The following is a 27500-nucleotide window of genomic DNA, read 5'->3' on the forward strand; positions in this document are numbered from 1 at the left end:
GTAAACAAGTAAAAGCATATTCAATATTATGAATGAATGTATCAAATCATTTGTCCATAGAGCCATTTCCAGAGATCTTTATGGTTTTGGAGCAGATCTGGGTTCAAACAGACATAGTCAGAGGAATAAACTTGGATATAACCTGTTTTTTAGCATGAACAGTGAGGGTTTTCCACCATTTTAAAGTAGTCAACTGGGTGGGGATTCTAATGGGTTGTGAGCAATCAGCCAATGATCAAACCATTGTCTTCTTTTTTTCAAATTTGGTGCCATTTTTTATTATTTTTTAAATGACTTTATATCACCGCCATCTTGTGGCCATGATAAATTAATGACACATGATTTGGTTTAAGACTCCAGCACTGAATGGAGCGTCAATGGCGCTGGCCATTCTGTCACAGACACCATAATGGCACAGATACAAAGAGGAGACCTCTTTCCTTCTCTATGGCCTCACATGCTATTTGAAATCATTACAAATCATTTCTGTGTTTTGAGTTTACCAGTTGCAATGGAACTAATATAATAGTCTGGAAGTCCAAGTGAGCAAAAAAACAAACAAACGCTAAATACTATTTGAACCCAGATGTGGTATTGAGTAACACAGCCAATAAGAGCAAGCGACCTATAAGCGACAGACAACCAGAGACATTCAGGGCAGAACACATAGTGCAGTAGTTAATAGACAGCATGTGTCTCCATTAAAACACGTTTGCTATTAGTCCAATGTGTGTATTTACACTAGTGACATATTTTACATTTTATTAGTCAGCTCATTGTGTGTGTTCTTGCATCAGTGTGTGTGTGTGTGTGTGTGTGTGTGTGTGTGTGTGTGTGTGTGTGTGTGTGAGAGCATGGATGTCCCATACTATGTGCGTCCCCGTGCAGTTTGTATGTCCCCGTGCAGTGTGTGTGTCCCGTGAAGTGTGTGTGTCCCTTGCGGTTTGTGTGTGTTCCGTGTGTGTGTGTGTGTGTGTGGTCCGTGTGTGTCCCTTGCGCATTGTGTGTGTTTGTGTCCCTTGCACATTGTGTGTGTGTGTTGTGTGTGTGTCCCTTGCGCATTGTGGGTGTGTGTGTGTTCCGTGTGTGTGTGTGTGTGTGTGTGTATCCCTTGCGCATTGTGTGTGTGTGTGTGTCCTCTCCTCAGCCCATTGGACATCCAGGCAGTCTAAAACTATCTGGAACAGGGCTGTCTAGTTTACAGACAATCTTGTAGATGGATTTCTTCCAGCAGGGGTCACTATCTCTGCCAGTCTGTATCGCCGTGTAGAACTCTCTCAGTGCTAACTCTGCTATCTCCACAAACCTGTCAGGAACCTAGAGAGAGAGGAGAGGGAGCGTGAGAGAGAGGGAGGGTGAGCGAGAGGGAGGGTGAGCGAGAGGGAGGGTGAGAGAGAGAGAGAGAGGAAGGAGAGAGGGAGGGTGAGAGAGAGAAGAGGGAGGAGGAGAGGGAGGGTGTGAGAGAGGGAAAGAGGAAGGAGAGAGGAAGGGTGAGAGAGGGAGGGTGAGAGAGAGAAGAGGGAGGAGGGGGAGGAGAGGGAGGGTGTGAGAGAGGGAAAGAGGAAGGAGAGAGGGAGGGTGAGAGAGAGAGCGAGAGAGAGGAGGAAGGAGAGGGGGAGGAGAGGGTGAGAGAGAGAGAAGAGAGGAAGGGTGAGAGAGAGAGAGAGAGGAAGGAGAGAGTGAGGGTGAGAGAGGGAGAGAGAGAGAGGGTGAGAGAGAGAGAGAGAGAGGGAGGAAGGAGAGAGGGAGGGTGAGAGAGAGATGTTCAATGTGCATGTATAAGAGAGATACACAGTGACAGATAGCTAGTCCCTACACCCCTCACACTTACTTGGTAGTCGTTGCTCTTGTTATAATGCATGTTCAGTATGCGATAGAGCTCCGTGTTTCTCCCCAGGCGGAGGGGGGGCTCTCTCCCCAGGCAGGGTGCACCGTCGCGGGCAGCCTGTCTGGCGAAGCGTTCCATCTGGATGTAGAAGAACTCACGGAAGTTACTGAACCACTTGATGAGCTGGGAGGTCACGCAGCGGTTGAACTAACAGGTGGGAAAGAGAGATGGAGAGAGAGAGAGTAATGGAGAGAGAGAGAGTAATGGAGAGAGAGTAATGGAGAGAGAGAGAGTAATGGAGAGAGAGAGAGATGAGGAGAGTAATGGAGAGAGAGAGAGAGATGAAGAGAGAGTAATGGAGAGAGAGAGTAATGGAGAGAGAGAGTAATGGAGAGAGAGAGAGAGATGAAGAGAGAATAATGGAGAGAGAGTAATGGAGAGAGATGAAGAGAGAGTAATGGAGAGAGAGTAATGGAGAGAGAGAGAGAGAGTAATGGAGAGAGATGAAGAGAGAGTAATGGAGAGAGAGTAATGGAGAGAGAGAGAGAGTAATGGAGAGAGAGTAATGGAGAGAGAGAGAGTAATGGAGAGAGAGAGAGAGAGAGTAATGGAGAGAGAGTTGTATTGTGTCAGTCAGTGTTGTTGTAGTTGATTATAGATTCACGGGTACCTTGACATCAGGGAAGTACACTGACTGTACAAAATATTAGGAACACCTGCTCTTTCTATGACAGACTGACCAGGTGAATCCCCAATGACAGACTGACCAGGTGGATCCACAATGACAGACTGACCAGGTGGATCCACAATGACAGACTGACCAGGTGGATCCACAATGACAGACTGACCAGGTGCATCCACAATGACAGACCGACCAGGTGGATCCACAATGACAGACCGACCAGGTGGATCCACAATGACAGACCGACCAGGTGGATCCACAATGACAGACCGACCAGGTGGATCCACAATGACAGACCGACCAGGTGGATCCACAATGACAGACCGACCAGGTGGATCCACAATGACAGACCGACCAGGTGGATCCACAATGACAGACTGACCAGGTGGATCCACAATGACAGACCGACCAGGTGGATCCAGGTGAAAGCTACGATCCCTTCTTGACGTCAGTTCAATCCGTGTAAATGAAGGGAGACGGGTTAAAGAAGGACCTTTAAGCCTCGAGACATGGATTGTGTGTGTGTCATTCAGAAGGCGAATGGGCAAGACAAAATATTTAAATGCCTTTGAACGCGGTAAGTTCGTAGGTGCAAGGGGCGACGGTTTGTGTCAAAAACAGCAAAGCTGCTGGGTTTTTCCACACTCAACAGTTTTTCCTGTGTGTATCAAGAATGGTCCACCACCCAAAGGACATCCAGACAACTTGACACAACTTGTGGGAAGCATTTGGAGTCCACATGGGCCAGTATTCCTGAACGCTTTCGACACCTTGTAGAGTCCATGTGTGTGTGTGTGTGTGTGTGTGTGTGTGATACCTTGACATCGGGGAAGTAAGTCTTGAGTGTGTTAGAGCTGGGGTATCTAGCATAGAAGAACATCAGTTTGGCTTTCTTCAGATGACAGGGAGACAAACCCTCCTGAGAGTAACCATGGTTAAGGAGTAGCACGGAGATCACTCACTCACACACACACACACACACACACACACGTTCTCACTCCACTCCTCCTCCACAAAAAAGGATATTGAACCCGGACCGAGATACATCCCAGAATCCATCCCACCGTCCCGTCCTGCTCCTCTCATCCCTCCATCCCTCTCATGATGATGTTGCAGCCCTCCATCCAGCCGGTCCAATCCCTCCATCACAGTGAGGGGAGGGAAGGAGGGATGAGAGGAAGAGGAGGAGGGGGTGAGGTGGGGGAGGAAAGGGTTCCCTTTGTGGAGAGGATGAAGGTGAGAGAGAGAATGAGTGAAGAGCTGTTGCATGGTGTAGTGGAGGAGGGGGAGGGGGAGCGGGCAGGAGGAGGGCGGGAGGAAGGGGGAGGAGTCCTTATGACAAGAGGAGGGGGGGGGAGGAGGGCGGGGTGGGTGTGGTGGTGAGGGCGGTGAGGCTGGCAGAGAGGGGGAAGGGGTGGGGAGGGAGAAGAGGGTTTTAGTTCGGTTGTTAGGGTGGTTGTTGAGGGGTAGAAGATGGTGTCGGCGGTTGTCGGGGCGACGGGTAATCAACGGCAACGCTTCAGATTGTTCCTGGTGGGGGGGCGGAGCTCTGTTCGAGTGGGGAGGTGAACCTCCACCCCGTTCTCTCCCCCTCCTCTCTCTCAGGGCTGCCCACACTCCTCCTCCGCCTCCTCCCTCGTTCCCTCCCTCTCTGGGTGACAGGGTGAAAGGATGAATGGAGGGAGGTAGAGGTTCGTTTTGGGTGTATAGACGGAGGACCCTATCGATGACTCGAGCTACAGCGCTTCCCAGTTCCTGTTTCAAAGCTTGGGCAAACTTCTGCTCCCCTCCAAAACGCTCCCATTCCCCCCTCACCACCCCACACCCCATCCACACTGCCGCCCTCTCCAGAACCCCCTCCAAAAACACCCCCCCTCCTCCATTCGCGTTCCTCTGTTCTTCACTCCTTTTCTCATGGTCCCTCGCTTTTCGGTCTCGTCTAGCGATGCCTTGGAAATGGGGAGAAGAGGGGATGAAGGGAAGAGAGAGATCGTCTATTTCTCCCACCTCCTCTTCTTCAGTGATCCCTTCTGCTGTCTCCTTCTCCTTGTCCATCTCTCCATCACCATCCTCCTCCTGCTCTCCTCCGGTCCACCTCTTCTCCTCCTCCTGAGTGGGTCTCTCTCCGAATGCTTTCCATACTTTCTCCTGCAAGGCCTTCAGTCTTCCTCTCGCCTCTTCCAACTGTTCCTTCAGCTCCTCTCTCTCCCTTCTCCTCCCCTCCCTCCCTTTCTCCCTGTTCCCCCTCTCCACACTCCTCCTCCCTTTCTCCTCCTCCTCTTCTTCTTCCTCTAAGCCTATCTCTCCATCTCCTTTAACTAGACTCTCCAGTCTCAATCGCTTCACTCTCATCATGTCATAACTCCAGTCTGCCACTAGGGCGTCACCGCTCAGCCTCTTCCCCCCCACCCCTACCAACCGTCCACCCATCCCCTCCTCCTCCTCCCTGTTATATCTGTCTAGGTGTAATTCCCCCCCGGACCTCATGGGGGCTCCACCAGGCTGCAGCAGGTGGTGGATGAGGGGGTAGGAGGGGTTGGCTCCAGGGTAGGGTGCACCGTTCCCCCCTCCAGAGGGTGTGAGGTGTCTGGGGAGGTCAAGGGCGGTGGAGGGGTCAGAGTAAAGGTCAAAGGGAGAAATCAGGGAGGACTGACGACCAAACAGATCAGAAGGGGAATCCATGGAACCTTCTATTCTCCTCGTCGATGACGGTTTCTGGAAAGAGAGAAAATATTAAACTGGTTAGAAATCAAGTTTGTGTTTAAAAGTGATAGGAACCCCATTGTGACCGTACCTTACACCTCACGTCAGGCACCTGGAACACTCAGGTGTAACGAACTGAATGTTTCAGAGAAAATGCCCACTAAACTAACACTCACTTCAGTGGAGTGTGGCGGTTAGTCAGATCTCCCTCGATAAATTCTGTTTATTCAGATGTTTTACCCCAACAGTGCACCCCCCCCCCCCCACACACACACACACACACACACACACACACGACAGAGAGAGATGACAACAGTGGAGGTAGCAGTGTGAAAGCAGTAGTCCTACTTGACAGTGATAACAACACACACACACACATACACATTTCACTGTACTTCTATCACATATAGACAAACATGCCGGACAGGCAGGCAGAAAGAGACAGGCAGGCAGAAAGAGACAGGCAGGCAGAAAGAGACAGGCAGGCAGACACACACAGACAGACAGACAGAGACAGACAGACAGACAGACAGACAGACAGACAGACAGACAGACAGACAGACACACAGAGAGACAGGCAGGCAGAAAGAGACAGGCAAGTAGACATACACACACAGAGACAGAGAGACAGGCAGACAGACAGACAAAAGAGAAAGTGACATTTTAAATAGGATTTTAATCTAGCTATAATCCATAAATTCATTCAACTAAATGTGTGGCAGTTTAACCCTACAGCGAACAGGTCACATCAGTCACCATGGTAGGGGGTTATTATAATTACGTTGCAACATTAACTATATAATCCAACAGTTTAAAAATAGGTGAATATCAATTATTCAAATTCCATCTCTTTTCTACAACAACATGAGTCAACTAACATGAGCTACAATGCTAATATGAGTCAATGCTAAATGAGCTACAATGCTAATATTGTAAATAAGAAATTATTTTTAACAGGTGACTTGCCTAGTTAAATAAAAAAGGTTAAATAAAAATAAAAATGGGGTCCATTTAATCAAAGTCTGCTACATTGCAATATTAATGTCCAAAACCAGGTACAAATCTCCTTTGTAGCTGAACATTGGGCCCGAAGAGGTGATGACGGACAACAACTGAGCCAATGGCGGAAGACTACAGACTACACCCCAGCTGAACCAATCCAAAGAGATCTTCCAGAATCAAATGCTAACATGAGCTACAATGCTAACATGAGCTACAATGCTAACATGAGCTACAATGCTAACATGAGCTACAATGCTAATATGAGCAACAATGCTAATATGAGCTACAATGCTAATATCTGTGCAAACTCTTCAAAGTTGTGATCTTTGGGTGTCACTGAATAGGCTGATACTCCATTTCATGGAACCAAGATCCATGGCTAAAGCTGTACAGTGCATACAGTATGCCCCCAATGCAATTCCTTGTCTAGTTAAATAAAAAGATTAAATAAAAAATAAAATACAATTATTAAGTCTAATACATCCACAGTGCGATTAACTGATTTGTCCTTTTCTGTCAAGTTAAATTGTGTTTTGTTTGATTTATATAGCAACATTCCAAACGTGTTATCTAGTCCACATATGGCATGATTCCACATGTTTTGTTTCCGTTTGCATCACCGAATGCGCCGCTGCTGTGGCTATCTTCACATAGACCTGTGGCAGTGCTGGCCGCTGCGGAGAACGACGTATCTCCAGGTTACCCGGTTTCCCCGTGTGGATGCGTGCATCGAAAACATGGTGTCGGCTAGCTGCTACAAGTTACACGTTGGTGAACGGATACTTTTGCTAGCTATTCATCTGATTGATAAAGTTGCTAAAAAAAATGCCATTAACTAGCCAGCTATCTTGAGGCGGCAGGTAGTCTAGTGGTTAGAGTGTAGCCTAGTGGCTAGAGGGGGGCAGGTAGCCTAGTGGTTAGAGGGGGGGGGGGAGTGGTTAGAGGGGGGCAGGTAGCCTAGTGGCTAGAGTGTAGGGGGGGGGCAGGTAGCCTAGTGGTTAGAGTGGGGGGCAGGTAGCTTAGTGGTTAGAGTGTAGGGGGGGGGCAGGTAGCCTAGTGGTTAGTGTAGTGGGGGTGGCAGGTAGACTAGTGGTTAGAGTGTAGTGGGGGTGGCAGGGTAGACTAGTGGTTAGAGTGTAGAGGGGGGGGCAGGTAGCCTAGTGGTTAGAGTGTAGTGGGGTGGCAGGTAGACTAGTGGTTAGAGTGTAGGGGGGCAGGTAGCCTAGTGGTTAGAGTGTAGGGAGGCAGGTAGCCTAGTGGTTAGAGTGTAGGGGGGGGGCAGGTAGCCTAGTGGTTAGAGTGTAGGGGGGCAGGTAGCCTAGTGGTTAGAGTGTAGGGGGCAGGTAGCCTAGTGGTTAGAGTGTAGGGGGGGGGCAGGTAGACTAGTGGTTAGAGTGTAGGGGAGGCAGGTAGACTAGTGGTTAGAGTGTGGGGGGCAGGTAGCCTCGTGGTTAGAGTGTAGTGGAAGGCAGGTAGCCTAGTGGTTAGAGTGTAGGGGGCAGGTAGCCTAGTGGTGGTTAGAGTGTAGGGGGGGGCAGGTAGACTAGTGGTTAGAGTGTAGAAGGGGGGGGCAGGTAGCCTAGTGGTTAGAGTGTGGGGGGCAGGTAGCCTCGTGGTTAGAGTGGGGGCAGGTAGCCTAGTGGGTTAGGGGGAGGTGTAGTGGGAAGGGGGCAGGTAGCCTAGTGGTTAGAGTGTAGGGAAGGCAGGTAGGAGTCGCTGGTGCGCGATGAGACAAGGATATCCCTACCGGCCAAGCCCTCCCGAACCCGGACGACGTTAGGCCAATTGTGCGTCGCACCACGGACCTCCCGGTCGTGGCTGGCTGCGACAGAGCCTGGGCACGAACCCAGAGTCTCTGGTCAGAAATACATGAATAAAAATGAATTTACCCTGGACATGAGAATTAAATTTACCTTCGACCTTTTGAATCACAAGCTCTTACACTACAAAAGTTAGAATTTTGTTTTTATAATTAACAATAAAACATTTTAAAAAGTTGTTTATACAAAAAAACTTGACTGTGGCCTTTGAAAGCAGTGATAGTTGCATCCTTCCTCGAAACGGTCTGTGGATACAGAGTGGTAGGTTTGTTGATGTGTTGCTATCTGACAACAGGGTGGTAGGTTTGTTGATGTGTTGCTATCTGACAACAGGGTGGTAGGTTTGCTGATGTGTTGCTAGTTGGAAAACAGGGTGGTAGGTTTGTTGATGTGTTACTAGCTGACAAATGTGTTGCTACCTGACAACAGGGTGGTAGGTTTGTTGATGTGTTACTAGCTGACAAAGGGTGGTAGGTTTGTTGATGTGTTGCTAGGTTTGTTGATGTGTTGCTACCTGACAACAGGTGGTAGGTTTGTTGATGTGTTGCTAGCTGACAACAGGGTGGTAGGTTTGTTGATGTGTTGCTACCTGACAACAGGGTGGTAGGTTTGTTGATGTGTTACTAGCTGACAAATGTGTTGCTACCTGACAACAGGGTGGTAGGTTTGTTGATGTGTTGCTACCTGAAAACAGGGTGGTAGGTTTGTTGATGTGTTGCTACCTGACAACAGGGTGGTAGGTTTGTTGATGTGTTACTAGCTGACAAATGTGTTGCTAGCTGACAACAGGGTGGTAGGTTTGTTGATGTGTTGCTACCTGACAACAGGGTGGTAGGTTTGTTGATGTGTTGCTAGCTGACAAATGTGTTGCTACCTGACAACAGGGTGGTAGGTTTGTTGATGTGTTGCTACCTGACAACAGGGTGGTAGGTTTGTTGATGTGTTGCTACCTGAAAACAGGGTGGTAGGTTTGTTGATGTGTTACTAGCTGACAAATGTGTTGCTAGCTGACAAGAGGGTGGTAGGTTTGTTGATGTGTTGCTAGTTGGAAAACAGGGTGGTAGGTTTGTTGATGTGTTACTAGCTGACAAATGTGATGCTAGCTGACAACAGGGTGGTAGGTTTGTTGATGTGTTGCTACCTGACAACAGGGTGGTAGGTTTGTTGATGTGTTGCTAGCTGGAAAACAGGGTGGTAGGTTTGTTGATGTGTTGCTAGTTGGAAAACAGGGTGGTAGGTTTCTGATGTGTTGCTAGCTGACAACAGGGTGGTAGGTTTGTTGATGTGTTGCTACCTGACAAATGTGTTTGCTAGCTGACAACAGGGTGGTAGGTTTGTTGATGTGTTGCTAGCTGACAACAGGGTGGTAGGTTTGTTGATGTGTTGCTAGCTGACAAATGTGTTGCTACCTGACAACAGGGTGGTAGGTTTGTTGATGTGTTGCTACCTGACAACAGGGTGGTAGGTTTGTTGATGTGTTGCTACCTGACAACAGGGTGGTAGGTTTGTTGATGTGTTGCTACCTGACAACAGGGTGGTAGGTTTGTTGATGTGTTGCTACCTGACAACAGGGTGGTAGGTTTGTTGATGTGTTGCTACCTGACAACAGAGTGGTAGGTTTGTTGATGTGTTGCTAGCTGACAACAGGGTGGTAGGTTTTTGATGTGTTGCTACCTGACAACAGGGTGGTAGGTTTGTTGATGTGTTGCTAGCTGACAACAGGGTGGTAGGTTTGTTGATGTGTTGCTAGCTGACAACAGGGTGGTAGGTTTGTTGATGTGTTGCTACCTGACAACAGGGTGGTAGGTTTGTTGATGTGTTGCTAGCTGACAACAGGGTGGTAGGTTTGTTGATGTGTTGCTACCTGACAACAGGGTGGTAGGTTTGTTGATGTGTTGCTGACCTGACAACAGGGTGGTAGGTTTGTTGATGTGTTGCTAGCTGACAACAGGGTGGTAGGTTTGTTGATGTGTTGCTAGCTGAAAACAGGGTGGTAGGTTTGTTGATGTGTTGCTAGTTGAAAACAGGGTGGTAGGTTTGTTGATGTGTTGCTAGCTGACAACAGGGTGGTATCTCGGTTGATGTGTTGCTAGCTGACAACAGGGTAGGTTTGTTATGTGTTACTAGCTGACAAATGTGTTGCTAGCTGACAAGAGGGTGGTAGGTTTGTTGATGTGTTGCTACCTGACAACAGGGTGGTAGGTTTGTTGATGTGTTGCTAGGTTTGTTGTTGGAGCTGAAACAGGGTGATATAGGTCTGATGTGTTGCTAGCTGACAACAGGGTGGTAGGTTTGTTGATGTGTTACTAGCTGACAAATGTGTTGCTACCTGACAACAGGGTGGTAGGTTTGTTGATGTGTTGCTATCTGACAACAGGGTGGTAGGTTTGTTGATGTGTTGCTAGTTGAAAACAAGGTCTGATGTGTTGCTAGCTGACAACAGGGTGGTAGGTTTGTTGATGTGTTGCTACCTGACAACAGGGTGGTAGGTTTGTTGATGTGTTGCTAGCTGACACCTGACAGGGTGGTAGGTTTGTTGATGTGTTGCTACCTGACAACAGGGTGGTAGGTTTTTGATGTGTTGCTAGCTGAAAACAGGGTGGTAGGTTTGTTGATGTGTTGCTAGCTGACAAACAACAAGAGGGTGGTAGGTTTGTTGATGTGTTGCTAGTTGACAACAGGGTGGTAGGTTTGTTGATGTGTCTGATGTGTTGCTAGCTGACAACAGGGTGGTAGGTTTGTTGATGTGTTGCTACCTGACAACAGGGTGGTAGGTTTGTTGATGTGTTGCTAGCTGACAACAGGGTGGTAGGTTTGTTGATGTGTTACTAGCTGAAAACAAATGTGTTGCTAGCTGACAAGAGGGTGGTAGGTTTGTTGATGTGTTGCTAGCTGACAACAGGGTGGTAGGTTTGTTGATGTGTTGCTAGCTGACAACAGGGTGGTAGGTTTGTTGATGTGTTGCTGACAAAGTTGGAAAACAGGGTGGTAGGTTTGTTGATGTGTTGCTACCTGACAACAGGGTGGTAGGTTTGTTGATGTGTTGCTACCTGACAACAGGGTGGTAGGTTTGTTGATGTGTTGCTACCTGACAACAGGGTGGTAGGTTTGTTGATGTGTTGCTGTTGACAAATGTGTTGCTACCTGACAACAGGGTGGTAGGTTTGTTGATGTGTTGCTACCTGACAACAGGGTGGTAGGTTTGTTGATGTGTTGCTAGCTGACAACAGGGTGGTAGGTTTGTTGATGTGTTGCTACCTGACAACAGGGTGGTAGGTTTGTTGATGTGTTGCTAGCTGGAAAACAGGGTGGTAGGTTTGTTGATGTGTTGCTAGTTGAAACAGGGTGGTAGGTTTGTTGATGTGTTGCTAGCTGACAACAGGGTGGTATCTCGGTTGATGTGTTGCTAGCTGACAAGAGGGTGGTAGGTTTGTTGATGTGTTGCTACCTGACAACAGGGTGGTAGGTTTGTTGATGTGTTGCTAGTTGGAAAACAGGGTGGTAGGTTTGTTGATGTGTTGCTAGCTGACAACAGGGTGGTAGGTTTGTTGATGTGTTACTAGCTGACAAATGTGTTGCTACCTGACAACAGGGTGGTAGGTTTGTTGATGTGTTACTAGCTGACAAATGTGTTGCTATCTGACAACAGGGTGGTAGGTTTGTTGATGTGTTGCTACCTGACAACAGGGTGGTAGGTTTGTTGATGTGTTGCTAGCTGAAAACAGGGTGGTAGGTTTGTTGATGTGTTGCTACCTGACAACAGGGTGGTAGGTTTGTTGATGTGTTGCTAGCTGACAAATGTGTTGCTACCTGACAACAGGGTGGTAGGTTTGTTGATGTGTTGCTACCTGACAACAGGGTGGTAGGTTTGTTGATGTGTTGCTACCTGACAACAGGGTGGTAGGTTTGTTGATGTGTTACTAGCTGACAAATGTGTTGCTAGCTGACAAGAGGGTGGTAGGTTTGTTGATGTGTTGCTAGTTGGAAAACAGGGTGGTAGGTTTGTTGATGTGTTACTAGCTGACAAATGTGATGCTAGCTGACAAGAGGGTGGTAGGTTTGTTGATGTGTTGCTACCTGACAACAGGGTGGTAGGTTTGTTGATGTGTTGCTAGCTGGAAAACAGGGTGGTAGGTTTGTTGATGTGTTGCTAGTTGGACAACAGGGTGGTAGGTCTGATGTGTTGCTAGCTGACAACAGGGTGGTAGGTTTGTTGATGTGTTACTAGCTGACAAATGTGTTGCTAGCTGACAACAGGGTGGTAGGTTTGTTGATGTGTTGCTAGCTGACAACAGGGTGGTAGGTTTGTTGATGTGTTGCTAGCTGACAAATGTGTTGCTACCTGACAACAGGGTGGTAGGTTTGTTGATGTGTTGCTACCTGACAACAGGGTGGTAGGTTTGTTGATGTGTTGCTACCTGACAACAGGGTGGTAGGTGTGTTGATGTGTTGCTACCTCACAACAGAGTGGTAGGTTTGTTGATGTGTTGCTAGTTGGAAAACAGGGTGGTAGGTCTGATGTGTTGCTAGCTGACAACAGGGTGGTAGGTTTGTTGATGTGTTACTAGCTGACAAATGTGTTGCTAGCTGACAACAGGGTGGTAGGTTTGTTGATGTGTTGCTAGCTGACAACAGGGTGGTAGGTTTGTTGATGTGTTGCTAGCTGACAAATGTGTTGCTACCTGACAACAGGGTGGTAGGTTTGTTGATGTGTTGCTACCTGACAACAGGGTGGTAGGTTTGTTGATGTGTTGCTACCTGACAACAGGGTGGTAGGTGTGTTGATGTGTTGCTACCTCACAACAGAGTGGTAGGTTTGTTGATGTGTTGCTAGCTGACAACGGGGTGGTAGGTTTGTTGATGTGTTGCTACCTGACAACAGAATGGTAGGTTTGTTGATGTGTTGCTACCAGACAACAGGGTGGTAGGTTTGTTGATGTGTTGCTAGCTGACAAGAGGGTGGTAGGTTTGTTGATGTGTTGCTACCTGACAACAGGGTGGTAGGTTTGTTGATGTGTTGCTAGCTGGAAAACAGGGTGGTAGGCTTGTTGATGTGTTGCTAGTTGGAAAACAGGGTGGTAGGTTTGTTGATGTGTTGCTAGCTGACAACAGGGTGGTATCTCGGTTGATGTGTTGCTAGCTGACAACAGGGTGGTAGGTTTGTTGATGTGTTACTAGCTGACAAATGTGTTGCTAGCTGACAAGAGGGTGGTAGGTTTGTTGATGTGTTGCTACCTGACAACAGGGTGGTAGGTTTGTTGATGTGTTGCTAGTTGGAAAACAGGGTGGTAGGTCTGATGTGTTGCTAGCTGACAACAGGGTGGTAGGTTTGTTGATGTGTTACTAGCTGACAAATGTGTTGCTACCTGACAACAGGGTGGTAGGTTTGTTGATGTGTTACTAGCTGACAAATGTGTTGCTATCTGACAACAGGGTGGTAGGTTTGTTGATGTGTTGCTAGTTGGAAAACAGGGTGGTAGGTCTGATGTGTTGCTAGCTGACAACAGGGTGGTAGGTTTGTTGATGTGTTGCTACCTGACAACAGGGTGGTAGGTTTGTTGATGTGTTGCTAGCTGACAAATGTGTTGCTAGCTGACAACAGGGTGGTAGGTTTGTTGATGTGTTGCTACCTGACAACAGGGTGGTAGGTTTGTTGATGTGTTACTAGCTGACAACAGGGTGGTAGGTTTGTTGATGTGTTGCTAGCTGACAAATGTGTTGCTAGCTGACAAGAGGGTGGTAGGTTTGTTGATGTGTTGCTAGTTGGAAAACAGGGTGGTAGGTTTGTTGATGTGTTACTAGCTGACAAATGTGTTGCTAGCTGACAAGAGGGTGGTAGGTTTGTTGATGTGTTGCTACCTGACAACAGGGTGGTAGGTTTGTTGATGTGTTGCTAGCTGGAAAACAGGGTGGTAGGTTTGTTGATGTGTTGCTAGTTGGAAAACAGGGTGGTAGGTTTGATGTGTTGCTACCTGACAACAGGGTGGTAGGTTTGTTGATGTGTTACTAGCTGACAAATGTGTTGCTAGCTGACAACAGGGTGGTAGGTTTGTTGATGTGTTGCTAGCTGACAACAGGGTGGTAGGTTTGTTGATGTGTTGCTAGCTGACAAATGTGTTGCTACCTGACAACAGGGTGGTAGGTTTGTTGATGTGTTGCTACCTGACAACAGGGTGGTAGGTTTGTTGATGTGTTGCTACCTGACAACAGGGTGGTAGGTGTGTTGATGTGTTGCTACCTCACAACAGAGTGGTAGGTTTGTTGATGTGTTGCTAGCTGACAACGGGGTGGTAGGTTTGTTGATGTGTTGCTACCTGACAACAGAATGGTAGGTTTGTTGATGTGTTGCTACCAGACAACAGGGTGGTAGGTTTGTTGATGTGTTGCTACCTGACAACAGGGTGGTAGGTTTGTTGATGTGTTGCTACCTGACAACAGGGTGGTAGGTTTGTTGATGTGTTGCTACCTGACAACAGGGTGGTAGGTTTGTTGATGTGTTGCTACCTGACAACATGGTGGTAGGTTTGTTGATGTGTTGCTACCTGACAACAGGGTGGTAGGTTTGTTGATGTGTTGCTACCTGACAACAGGGTGGTAGGTTTGTTTATGTGATGCTAGCTGACAACAGGGTGGTAGGTTTGTTGATGTGTTGCTAGCTGACAACAGGGTGGTAGGTTTGTTGATGTGTTGCTAGCTGACAACAGGGTGGTAGGTTTGATGTGTTGCTAGTTGACAACAGGGTGGTAGGTCTGATGTGTTGCTAGCTGACAACAGGGTGGTAGGTCTGATGTGTTGCTAGCTGACAACAGGGTGGTAGGTTTGTTGATGTGTTGCTAGTTGGAAAACAGGGTGGTAGGTTTGTTGATGTGTTGCTAGCTGACAACAGGGTGGTATCTCGGTTGATGTGTTGCTAGCTGACAACAGGGTGGTAGGTTTGTTGATGTGTTACTAGCTGACAAATGTGTTGCTAGCTGACAAGAGGGTGGTAGGTTTGTTGATGTGTTGCTACCTGACAACAGGGTGGTAGGTTTGTTGATGTGTTGCTAGCTGGAAAACAGGGTGGTAGGCTTGTTGATGTGTTGCTAGTTGGAAAACAGGGTGGTAGGTTTGTTGATGTGTTGCTAGCTGACAACAGGGTGGTATCTCGGTTGATGTGTTGCTAGCTGACAACAGGGTGGTAGGTTTGTTGATGTGTTACTAGCTGACAAATGTGTTGCTAGCTGACAAGAGGGTGGTAGGTTTGTTGATGTGTTGCTACCTGACAACAGGGTGGTAGGTTTGTTGATGTGTTGCTAGCTGGAAAACAGGGTGGTAGGTTTGTTGATGTGTTGCTAGTTGGAAAACAGGGTGGTAGGTTTGATGTGTTGCTAGCTGACAACAGGGTGGTAGGTCTGATGTGTTGCTAGCTGGAAAACAGGGTGGTAGGTTTGTTGATGTGTTGCTAGTTGGAAAACAGGGTGGTAGGTTTGATGTGTTGCTACCTGACAACAGGGTGGTAGGTTTGTTGATGTGTTACTAGCAGACTCACCTGGGGACAGAGGGATGGACACATGTTAGTTCTTACTAAAAGTCTCAGAGACTTGTCCAGGGAGTAAAGAGCATGAGGATCTAAAACAATCCAACAACTGTCCCTGGATAATATTCTATGCCATCACACGGGCAGACTGCCACAGTGAATTATTTTTTAAAATGTAACTAGACAAGTCAGTTAAAAACAAACTGTTATATACAATGACTAGCCTAGGAACAGTGGGTTTAACTGCCTTGTTCAGTGGGCAGAACGACAGATTGTTTACCTTGTCATGCTCTGGGATTCGATCTAGCAACCTTGCGGTTACTGGTCCAACGTTCTAACCACTAGGCTACCTGCCGCCACAGTGAAGGAGGTTTACGAGGAGTACAACTTATTTAACAGTGCTCTGGAGAGATCGCAGGTAGTGGCTCTGGGTGTCCTTGGACCAGTCTGTATCTAGCACCTGAAGTGTGACGGATAGAGGTATCGAGTCTCCTAGAAAGAGAGAGACCGCTGCCCTCCCACTAGCACAGGGTCCCCTGCCTATTATCAAAAATAAAATAAAATGTTATTTGTCATGCGTCAAATACAACAGGTGTAAACGTCACAGTGAAATGCTTACTTACAAGCCCTTTCCCAACTATGCAAAGATAAAAAGTACTTGGGCCACCTTCTGGTCAGATGCCAAATCTCCTGCCTTAGATGCAGCCATACATCTCCATCAGGCTCCAAGAAATCATTAAATCTATAGCTTGCTAAGCTGTTATTTATATTATGGCACCACGTCTCATCTCACTAACAATTGCTATGGCGAACAGCAAATTCCACTATTGTGGCCAATCCTTATTGTGGCTAGCTTCATATAAGGGACTTCTTCCATCATGACAGCATCTTCCTTATTTGACTGTGGTTAGCTGCTAGGTTAGCTGCTAATTTAGCTGCTAGGTTAGCTGCTAATTTAGCTGCTAATTTAGCTGCTAGTTTAGCTGCTAGGTTAGCTGCTAATTTAGCTGCTAGGTTAGCTGCTAGTTTAGCTGCTAGGTTAGCTGCTAGTTTAGCTGCTAATTTAGCTGCTAGTTTAGCTGCTAGTTTAGCTGCTAGTTTAGCTGCTAGTTTAGATGCCTGTGATTGTTGAGACCTAATTTTGCAGCCCAACTGCTTCAAAGATGGATGTATAGAATTAGCCTAGCTAGCTAGCTAGCCTAATTTACATCCCTCTTAAATTAGGTATCCACGATGGCTTAATTCAGAAAGTAGGCTACACCTCCGAGTTACATCTGAAAGAGGGTTGGCAACAACACCTCCTCCACACTGACTCGTAACACAGGTGCACCCCAGGGGTGTGTCCTCAGTCCTCTGCTGTACTCCCTTAGGGGACCTCCAGGGGTGTGTCCTCAGTCCTCTGCTGTACTTCCTGTTCACCAACGAATGTGAGGTTTTGCACAACGCCAACTCCATTATCTAGTCTCCATAACGACATGGTTGTAGGCCCGATAACCAACAACAACGAGTCAGCCTATAGGGAGGAGGTAAGTGAACTGGCATTGTGGTGTCATGACAACAACCTCTCCCTCAACAAAACAAAGGAGTTGATTGTTGACTTCAGGAAGCAGAGGGGGGGACATGCTCCAATCCACATCTACGGGAGTAGAGAGAATCACGAGTTTTAAGTTTCTCAGTGTCCACATCACAGAGGACTTGTCATGGATCAACAACACCACCAGTCTTGTCAAGAGGTTGCAACAGCGTCTCTACTTCCTGAGGGGGCTGAAGAAATTTGCCATTCCACCTAGGATCCTCTACAAATACTACCGCTGCAGCATCGAGAGCATTTGTATCGTGGCCTGGTACGGGAATTGCTCCGTCCACGACCGCAAGGCCCCTCCAGCGGATGGTGAAGACGACCCTGGATGGGTGCTCCCACCCATCTAGGACATCTCCACGAAACGGTGCCTGAGGAAGGCACACAGCGTCAAGGACCACAGCCACGAGCTGTTCTCTCCTTTTACCGTCGAGCAAACGGTATCGGAGCATGAGGTCTGATACCAAAAGGCTCAGAGACAGTTTCTGTCTCCAAGCCATCAGACTTGCTGAACAGTTGAACTGGACTGACTACCTGCTCTGATTCTCCACACACACACACACACACACACACACACACACACACACACACACACACACACACACACACACACACACCTGCTACCAGACTATTATACTGCTCAGCTTATATATATATATATATATATATATATATACTTATTACTCCCCCCCCCAATACACAGGTAAATGTTGGACTATAAATTGTGCCTTCCTGTATTATACTTTGGCTAAAATATGTATTATATTCTCCTGAGCCATTTACTTTATGTCCGTATTCTTCTCTTTTATTTAGTATTGTTGTTGCATTGTCGAGAAGGAACCTGCAAGTAAGCATATCACTGGACCACGAATACCATGCGTATCCTGTAAATACGACTAATAAAACTTGACTAGCTAACATGAGCTAGCCAACACGCATTGCTTCTGACACATGCCACGATCCTGCTTGCTTTACATCTGACAGATAATTTAGCTACCGTAGCTAGCTAGATAGTCATATTTTATGATACTGGAAGTTTAGTTCATTACACAGCTAGCTAGCTACCTAAGTGTAAAATGTAGTGACTGTAAAACGCAGCTAGCTAGCTATCTACGTGTAAAATGTAGAGTGACTGTAAAACACAGCTAGCTAGCTACCTAAGTGTAAAATGTAGAGTGACTGTAAAACGCAGCTAGCTAGCTACCTAAGTGTAAAATGTAGAGTGACTGTAAAACGCAGCTAGCTAGCTACCTACAGTGCCTTGCGAAAGTATTCGGCCCCCTTGAACTTTGCGACCTTTTGCCACATTACAGGCTTCAAACATAAAGATATAAAACTGTATTTTTTTGTGAAGAATCAACAACAAGTGGGACACAATCATGAAGTGGAACGACATTTATTGGATATTTCAAACTTTTTTAACAAATCAAAAACTGAAAAATTGGGCGTGCAAATTTATTCAGCCCCCTTAAGTTAATACTTTGTAGCGCCACCTTTTGCTGCGATTACAGCTGTAAGTCGCTTGGGGTATGTCTCTATCCGTTTTGCACATCGAGAGACTGAAATTTTTTCCCATTCCTCCTTGCAAAACAGCTCGAGCTCAGTGAGGTTGGATGGAGAGCATTTGTGAACAGCAGTTTTCAGTTCTTTCCACAGATTCTCGATTGCATTCAGGTCTGGACTTTGACTTGGCCATTCTAACACCTGGATATGTTTATTTTTGAACCATTCCATTGTAGATTTTGCTTTATGTTTTGGATCATTGTCTTGTTGGAAGACAAATCTCCGTCCCAGTCTCAGGTCTTTTGCAGACTCCATCAGGTTTTCTTCCAGAATGGTCCTGTATTTGGCTCCATCCATCTTCCCATCAATTTTAACCATCTTCCCTGTCCCTGCTGAAGAAAAGCAGGCCCAAACTATGATGCTGCCACCACCATGTTTGACAGTGGGGATGGTGTGTTCAGGGTGATGAGCTGTGTTGCTTTTACGCCAAACATAACGTTTTGCATTGTTGCCAAGAAGTTCAATTTTGGTTTCATCTGACCAGAGCACCTTCTTCCACATGATTGGTGTGTCTCCCAGGTGGCTTGTGGCAAACTTTAAACTACACTTTTTGTGGATATCTTTAAGAAATTGCTTTCTTCTTACCACTCTTCTATAAAGGCCAGATTTGTGCAATATACAACTGATTGTTGTCCTATGGACAGAGTCTCCCACCTCAGCTGTAGATCTCCGCAGTTCATCCAGAGTGATCATGGGCCTCTTGGCTGCATCTCTGATCAGTCTTCTCCTTGTATGAGCTGAAAGTTTAGAGGGACGGCCAGGTCTTGGTAGATTTGCAGTGGTCTGATACTCCTTCCATTTCAATATTATCGCTTGCACAGTGCTCATTGGGATGTTTAAAGCTTGGGAAATCTTTTTGTATCCAAATCCGGCTTTAAACTTCTTCACAACAGTATCTCGGACCTGCCTGGTGTGTTCCTTGTTCTTCATGATGCTCTCTGCGCTTTTAACGGACCTCTGAGACTATCACAGTGCAGGTGCATTTATACGGAGACTTGATTACACACAGGTGGATTGTATTTATCATCATTAGTCATTTAGGTCAACATTGGATCATTCAGAGATCCTCACTGAACTTCTGGAGAGAGTTTGCTGCACTGAAAGTAAAGGGGCTGAATAATTTTGCACACCCAATTTTTCAGTTTTTGATTTGTTAAAAAAGTTTGAAATATCCAATAAATGTTGTTCCACTTCATGATTGTGTCCCACTTGTTGTTGATTCTTCACAAAAAAATACAGTTTTATATCTTTATGTTTGAAGCCTGAAATGTAGCAAAAGGTTGCAAAGTTCAAGGGGGGCGAATACTTTCGCAAGGCACTGTAAGTGTAAATGTAGAGTGACTGTAAAACGCAGCTAGCTAGCTACCTAAGTGTAAAATGTAGAGTGACTGTAAAACGCAGCTAGCTAGCTACCTAAGTGTAAAATGTAGAGTGACTGTAAAACACAGCTAGCTAGCTACCTAAGTGTAAAATGTAGAGTGACTGTAAAACGCAGCTAGCTAGCTACCTAAGTGTAAAATGTAGAGTGACTGTAAAACGCAGCTAGCTAGCTACCTAAGTGTAAAATGTAGAGTGACTGTAAAACGCAGCTAGCTAGCTACCGAAGTGTAAAATGTAGAGTGACTGTAAAACGCAGCTAGCTAGCTACCTAAGTGTAAAATGTAGAGTCTGACTGTAAAAATGCAACTAGCTAGCCAGCCAACTCGACTTTCAGTTGTAGCCAAGCTAGTTAGCTTGTAACATTAGCTTACCGTGCTTTTCTGTCCAACTGGACATTCCTCTCACCAATCCCGGCCGACTCCTTCTCGCCTACTCCCGTCTCTCGGTCTTCTTCTAGGTTCAAAACCATATGGCTGTAGCCCGGTGTCTTATTGTCAAAAGAAACGCACCCATAACACTGCTACCGGGTGTAGCTAGTCAGTCAATGGCTCAGTGTTCCAAAGTTGTTCACCTGGATTCTACGTCAAACAAGGACAACGTTTCATTTGTGTGTTTTCACGGTGCGTGTTTCGCCACAGCAGCATAAAATAGATTTTATCTCCAATTTCTAATGTCGGGAAAAAAATAGTGACACTGATACATGTATGCTCTACACATGATTGTTTTTTTTTTTTGGGGGGGGGTGTGGTGCTAATGTTAAACATGATCTTTAAATGTTGAACACCGTTATGTCATACTGAACGCAGCCCAGGCAAGTGCAACGGCACTGTGGCATTGATCAACCAATGGTGTGTTAGATACCAGCCACATATGTTTGGTTGACGCCCCCCTCATTATCATATTGGCGGAAGAAATACAGAAACAAATCATATCAATTAAAAGAACAAAAATAAACTGCTATTAATTATTCATCTGTGTGCATTCATTCATCTGTTTATATGAGCATGTATATATTTATCTATTTGTGTGCTTTCATTCATTTCTAATTATGCCAGGTTTAGTCCTCCATAATGAGCAGCTGCCACCCATTAATTATCGGTGCGCGTACAGTATGTCGCAGTTGATAATAGGCTAGGCTACATAAACATGGACGGACACGCGCACACACAGGTCAGTGCACTCACAGCAAAGGACATACGGAGTAGTCAAGTGTAGACAAACCAAAAGTAGAATTGATTTAAAACAATAACTCACTCAATTGGATAACACCCCGCACGGAAACCGACTCTTCTCTCTCTCTCTCTCTGTGAGAATGTTAGAACCGGTTAGTTCTGAGGTGGTCGAGTGTTCCTCTTCCCGTTTATATGTCTGCTACCGCTCCTCTCGTGCCCTTCTGTTTGCTCTGGTCAGTGCATCCGCTCCGTAGGAAAGCAAAGCCCTGCGCGCTGTGTTTCCTGTTATTGCTACTCCTCGTTGTCAATCCCCCTCTCTCTTTCTAACTCTGTCCCTCTCTCCATCTGTTCTTCCTATATCTCTCTGTCTATCTCTAGCTTCCTAACATACAGTATCTCCCTGTGACATCCTCACACGCTTTGAAAATGTGCGCGAGGGTGGGCTCGCGAGCTGTTGTCCACTTCACGGCACGGTTGGCATTAACCCCCTTGTTCCCTATCTCCTCTTTCTCTCGGTCCATTATGTAGACTAAAGTATAGCTACGTGATATAGGATGAACTAACGACTTGCCAAAACTGAAATTCGCTGGGATTATATATATTTGTGGCTGTAGGACTGAGGGTATATCCTGGGGCAACTAAACTTCATACTCACTCTCCACGTGGGCAGATATCCCAGTAGTGGAATCCTGGCTCCTGTCCTATCACAGAGCAGAGTTCACATTCCCTAGGTTTCTCATTGGCTCTGAAAAACGACCATTATAATCAGTTGGTTTAGACTATAGTTTGACAGATTTTTTATCAGTCCCAAATGACACCCTGATTTTAGGCCCGGTCAAGGAAATAGGGTGTAATTTGGGACAAATCGAATGACTGACAGCCGAAACTCGTAGCCTCGCTTGAAGGAGTCAAATATTAACCATTTTTTTGGTTATCTCTAGAAGAAAAAACATTGATTTATTTGTAGACAGCATTTATTCACATGAAGGGCCCAGACAGCAAATATGGAAAACGTTATTGGCTATATGGACAATGTGTTTTATTGTCACCTTGGCTTGGTTAATGCCAGGGTCCTGTCAGCTTTTAGGGCCTTGTGGTTGATAGAAGGGTTAATGACTTACTAACACATAGCAATCATCATCTCACCTGTTCATCTACTGTAGTCTGTAGCCTGTAACACACACACCTGCCTCACTCTGTCCCTCATCCCTCCCATCCTCCATCTCTCCTCTTCAGTGTAAGCACCCCAAAAAAAAAAAAAAAAACACCAAAAGGTTGTGGTTGTTATGGTAACAAAAGATGCCTGAGAGAGTACCATTTGTCTGGATTAACAACAGCATATGCAGAGAAATTATGAAGTGTGTGAGAGAGAGTGTGTGTTTTTCCTCTGTGTGTGTGGGGACAGATTTCGCCAGTGTATTTACCTGACCATAAACCCTTTCACAGATAGCTAGCTTAGTTACATATTTTGGCACAGGGCAGAGAGGAGGATGATGTGTATCTCTGTGTGTGTGTGTCTCTCTCTCTCTCTCTCTCTCTCTCTTTGTGTGTGTGTGTCTGTCTCTCTCTGTGTGTGTGTCTCTCTTTCTCTCTCTCTCTCTCTTTGTGTGTGTGTGTGTCTCTCTCTCGCTCTCCGTGTGTGTGTGTGTGTGTGTCTCTCTCTTGCTCTCTGTGTGTGTGTGTGTGTGTGTGTGCTGCTGCCTCTTTCTGAGGTCTGTAACATGTCAACCACTTGGCCCAACATCAAGCAGCTCATCCAATGACTGATGGTGTAACACAGTGTGTGTGTTTGATGATCTAACACTTCAATATCACTCTGGGAACAACAGCAGCGCCAGGAATGGGAAAATAGGGCATCCCAGAGAGAGGGATGCAGGGATGGGAGAGAGAACAGAGAGGGGGAGAGGGTGGGTAGAGAGAACAGGAAGGGAGGAAGATGAATGAGAGCAAAAGTACAGGAATTGAGAAAAATAGAGGAGAGAGAAAACAGGAAGGGAGGAAAAGAGAGGAGAGAGAACAGAAAGGGAGGAAAAGAGAGGAGAGAGAAAACAGGAAGGGAGGAAAAGAGAAAGAAGGGGTAGAACTGAGGGAGGGGAGGGGGGGCAATATGAGAGAATTGATGGACAGCATGAAGTGTTTGTGCATTGACTCCTGTTGGGAGGGAGGGAGGAGAGAGGGAGGGGAGAGGGATGAGAGGGGAGGGAGGAGAGAGGGAGGGAGGGTGGGAGGGAGAGATGAGAGAGGGAGGGAGGGAGGAGAGAGCACTCAAACAGCCTTAGGCAAGGTGACAGAGAGGTATAAAGGGGAAACGAGAGGGAGAGAGGAAGGAGAGAGGGAGAGAGGAAGTAGAGAGAATAGAAACAGAGGTTGTGTGTGTCCAGTGCTTTTTTTTTCCAATAATTGCTGTGTGTATGAAGGAAACACATTATGCTCATTCCTCATTTCACAGCAGAGCAGACCGCTGAGGCGTGTGTGTGTGTGTGTGTGTGTTAGGGGGTGGGGGATATCCTGTAACACATATAGGTCATTGGAAGGTGTGTGTGCATATCTGTGTGTACAGTGCATTTGTGAGTGAGTTGGGGTTGAGTTTGCCTTCAGGATGTGTGAGTTTTACATATATGTAAAAGTAGAGTCAGTAAAGTATCGCTTAGGCAAGTGTTTGTGTGTCTGTAATTCATGTGCAAATCAATTGTCATTGGTCACATACACATGGTTAGCAGATGTTATTGGTCACATGGTTAACAGATGTTATTGGTCACATGGTTAGCAGATGTTATTGGTCACATACACATGGTTAACAGATGTTATTGGTCACATGGTTAACAGATGTTATTGGTCACATGGTTATCAGATGTTATTGGTCACATACACATGGTTAACAGATGTTATTGGTCACATACACATGGTTAACAGATGTTATTGGTCACATGGTTAACAGATGTTATTGGTCACATGGTTATCAGATGTTATTGGTCACATACACATGGTTAACAGATGTTATTGGTCACATGGTTATCAGATGTTATTGGTCACATACACCTGGTTAGCAGATATTATTGGTCACATGGTTAGCAGATATTATTGGTCACATGGTTAGCAGATATTATTGGTCACATGGTTAACAGATGTTATTGGTCACATGGTTATCAGATGTTATTGGTCACATACACCTGGTTAGCAGATATTATTGGTCACATGGTTAACAGATGTTATTGGTCACATGGTTATCAGATGTTATTGGTCACATACACCTGGTTAGCAGATATTATTGGTCACATGGTTAGCAGATATTATTGGTCACATGGTTAGCAGATATTATTGGTCACATGGTTAACAGATGTTATTGGTCACATGGTTATCAGATGTTATTGGTCACATACACCTGGTTAGCAGATATTATTGGTCACATGGTTAGCAGATGTTATTGGTTACATGGTTAGCAGATGTTATTGGTCACATGGTTAACAGATGTTATTGGTCACATGGTTAGTAGATATTATTGGTCACATGGTTAGTAGATGTTATTGGTCACATGGTTAGCAGATGTTATTGGTCACATGGTCAGATGTTATTGGTCACATACACATGGTTAGCAGATGTTATTGGTCACATGGTTAGCAGATGTTATTGGTCACATGGTCAGATGTTATTGGTCACATACACATGGTTAGCAGATGTTATTGGTCACATGGTTAGCAGATGTTATTGGTCACATACACATGGGTTAGCAGATGTTATTGGTCACATGGTTAGCAGATGTCATTGGTCACATGGTCAGATGTTATTGGTCACATACACATGGTTAGCAGATGTTATTGGTCACATGGTTAGCAGATGTTATTGGTCACATGGTTAGCAGATGTTATTGGTCACATACACATGGTTAACAGATGTTATTGGTCACATGGTTAACAGATGTTATTGGTCACATACACATGGTTAGCAGATGTTATTGGTCACATGGTTAACAGATGTTATTGGTCACATACACATGGTTAGCAGATGTTATTGGTCACATGGTTAACAGATGTTATTGGTCACATACACATGGTTAGCAGATGTTATTGGTCACATGGTTAACAGATGTTATTGGTCACATACACATGGTTAGCAGATGTTATTGGTCACATGGTTAACAGATGTTATTGGTTACATACACATAGTTAGTAGATGTTATTGTGAGTGTAGCGAAATGCTTGTGCTTCTAGTTCCAACAGTACAGTAATATCTAACAATTTCACGACATTGATTTACATTGATGCTGTTGACCCGGATCACTGGTTGCTGTGGAAAGAGGAGCAGGTCAAAAGGGGGGGTGAGTGTAGCCGATGTGAAATGGCTAGCTAGTTAGTGGTGGTGCGCGCTAGTGGCGTATCAATCGGTGACGTCACTTGCTCTGAGACCTTGAAGTAGTGGTTCCCCTTGCTCGGCAAGGGCCGCGGCTTTTGTGGAGCGATGCTTCGAGGGTGACTGTTGACCTGTGCAGAGCGTCCCTGGTTCGCGCCCAGGTCGGGGCGAGGGGACGGACGTAAAGTCTTTACTGTTACACCTATTTCACACAAATCTAAAGTAAAGGAATGGAAATAAGATTATATACAGTGGGGCAAAAAAGTATTTAGTCAGTCACCAATTGTGCAAGTTCTCCCACTTAAAAAGATGAGAGAGGCCTGTAATTTTCATCATAGATACACTTCAACTATGACAGACAAAATGAGAAAAAAAATCCACAAAATCACATTGTAGGATTTTTAATGAATTTATTTGCAAATTATGGTAGAAAATAAGTATTTGGTCAATAACGTTTATCTCAATACTTTGTTATATACCCTTTGTTGGCAATGACAGAGGTCAAATGTATCTGTAAGTCTTCACAAGGTTTTCACACACTGTTGCTGGTATTTTGGCCCATTCCTCCATGCAGATCTCCTCTAGAGCAGTGATGTTTTGGGGCTGTTGCTGGGCAACACGGACTTTCAACTCCCTCCAAAGATTTTCTATGGGGTTGAGATCTGGAGACTGGCTAGGCCACTCCAGGACCTTGAAATGCTTCTTACGAAGCCACTCCTTCGTTGCCCGGGCGGTGTGTTTGAGATCATTGTCATGCTGAAAGACTGTATGTATGGGTCTTGTCTGTACTAGCCAGTCCTCTACAATAGAATGGGGCTTGCCTGTCCTAGCCAGTCCTCCACAATAGTATGGGGCTTGCCTGTCCTAGCCAGTCCTCCACAATAGTATGGGACTTACCTGTCCTAGCCAGTCCTCAACAATAGTATGGGGCTTGTCTGTCCGAGCCAGTCCTCAACAATAGTATGGGGCTTGCCTGTCCTAGCCAGTCCTCCACAATAGTATGGGGCTTGCCTGTCCTAGCCAGTCCTCCACAATAGTATGGGGCTTGCCTGTCCTAGCCAGTCCTCAACAATAGTATGGGTCTCGCCTGTCCCAGCCAGTCCTCCACAATAGTATGGGGCTTGCCTGTCCCAGCCAGTCCTCCACAATAGTATGGGGCTTGTCTGTCCTAGCCAGTCCTCCACAATAGTATGGGGCTTGCCTGTCCTAGCCAGTCCTCAACAATAGTATGGGGCTTGCCTGTCCTAGCCAGTCCTCCACAATAGTATGGGGCTTGCCTGTCCTAGCCAGTCCTCCACAATAGTATGGGGCTTGCCTGTCCCAGCCAGTCCTTTACAATAGTATGGGGCTTGTCTGTCCTAGCCAGTCCTCCACAATAGTATGGGGCTTGCCTGTCCCAACCAGTCCTCCACAATAGTATGGGGCTTGTCTGTCCTAGCCAGTCCTCCACAATAGTATGGGGCTTGCCTGTCCCAACCAGTCCTCCACAATAGTATGGGGCTTGTCTGTCCTAGCCAGTCCTCCACAATAGTATGGGGCTTGCCTGTCCCAACCAGTCCTCCACAATAGTATGGGGCTTGCCTGTCCCAACCAGTCCTCCACAATAGTATGGGGCTTGCCTGTCCTAGCCACTCGGTAGCTCACCATATAAGACACTTCCAGTCCCTTCTTATTAATGGTATCTGTTGCTTTTATACATGTCTTACTACTCAAAAGTAGTCTTAATTCTCGCTCAAAAACCTCCTGTGGCGTATTTTTCAAATTGCCATGTTTTGTTTCTAAATGTCTGTGCCAGAGTGAAGGTTTCATTGAGTTGTGAGATAGTACTGTAGCACATATAACACCCTGAGGCTGAGGAAAGGCACTACTCCCAATATAAGTGAACCCCAAATCAACGTAGTTCTCATC

General features: G+C 46.0%; 1 protein-coding gene across 1 annotated transcript; it reads right to left on the bottom strand.

The window, feature by feature from the left end:
• Positions 1-1022: 1022 nt before the first annotated feature.
• Positions 1023-21920, bottom strand: LOC112219030 (prospero homeobox protein 1). Its single transcript, XM_042297821.1, has 6 exons — positions 21328-21920; positions 20445-20651; positions 3537-5225; positions 3328-3435; positions 1832-2035; positions 1023-1317 (listed from the first exon to the last, which is right to left on the bottom strand). The coding sequence occupies exons 3-6, from the start codon at positions 5190-5192 to the stop codon at positions 1144-1146; spliced, it is 2142 nt and encodes a 713-aa protein (XP_042153755.1). The 5' UTR covers positions 5193-5225; positions 20445-20651; positions 21328-21920; the 3' UTR covers positions 1023-1143.
• Between the last annotated feature and the right edge of the window lie 5580 nt (positions 21921-27500).

The sequence above is a fragment of the Oncorhynchus tshawytscha genome, linkage group LG15, assembly GCF_018296145.1.
Source record: "Oncorhynchus tshawytscha isolate Ot180627B linkage group LG15, Otsh_v2.0, whole genome shotgun sequence".
Taxonomy (NCBI): domain Eukaryota; kingdom Metazoa; phylum Chordata; class Actinopteri; order Salmoniformes; family Salmonidae; genus Oncorhynchus; species Oncorhynchus tshawytscha.

What these genes read in the sequence shown, in the direction of transcription:
- LOC112219030 (XM_042297821.1), bottom strand. Translation starts at nt 5,192, where the DNA reads ATGGATTCCCCTTCTGATCTGTTTGGTCGTCAGTCCTCCCTGATTTCT. An exon ending in TGTATCTCGGTCCGGGTTCA is followed by an intron (nt 3,436 to 3,536) that starts ATATCCTTTTTT and finishes AACCATGGTTAC; the next exon opens with TCTCAGGAGGGTTTGTCTCC. An exon ending in ACAAGAGCAACGACTACCAA is followed by an intron (nt 1,318 to 1,831) that starts GTAAGTGTGAGG and finishes CTCTCTCTCTAG; the next exon opens with GTTCCTGACAGGTTTGTGGA.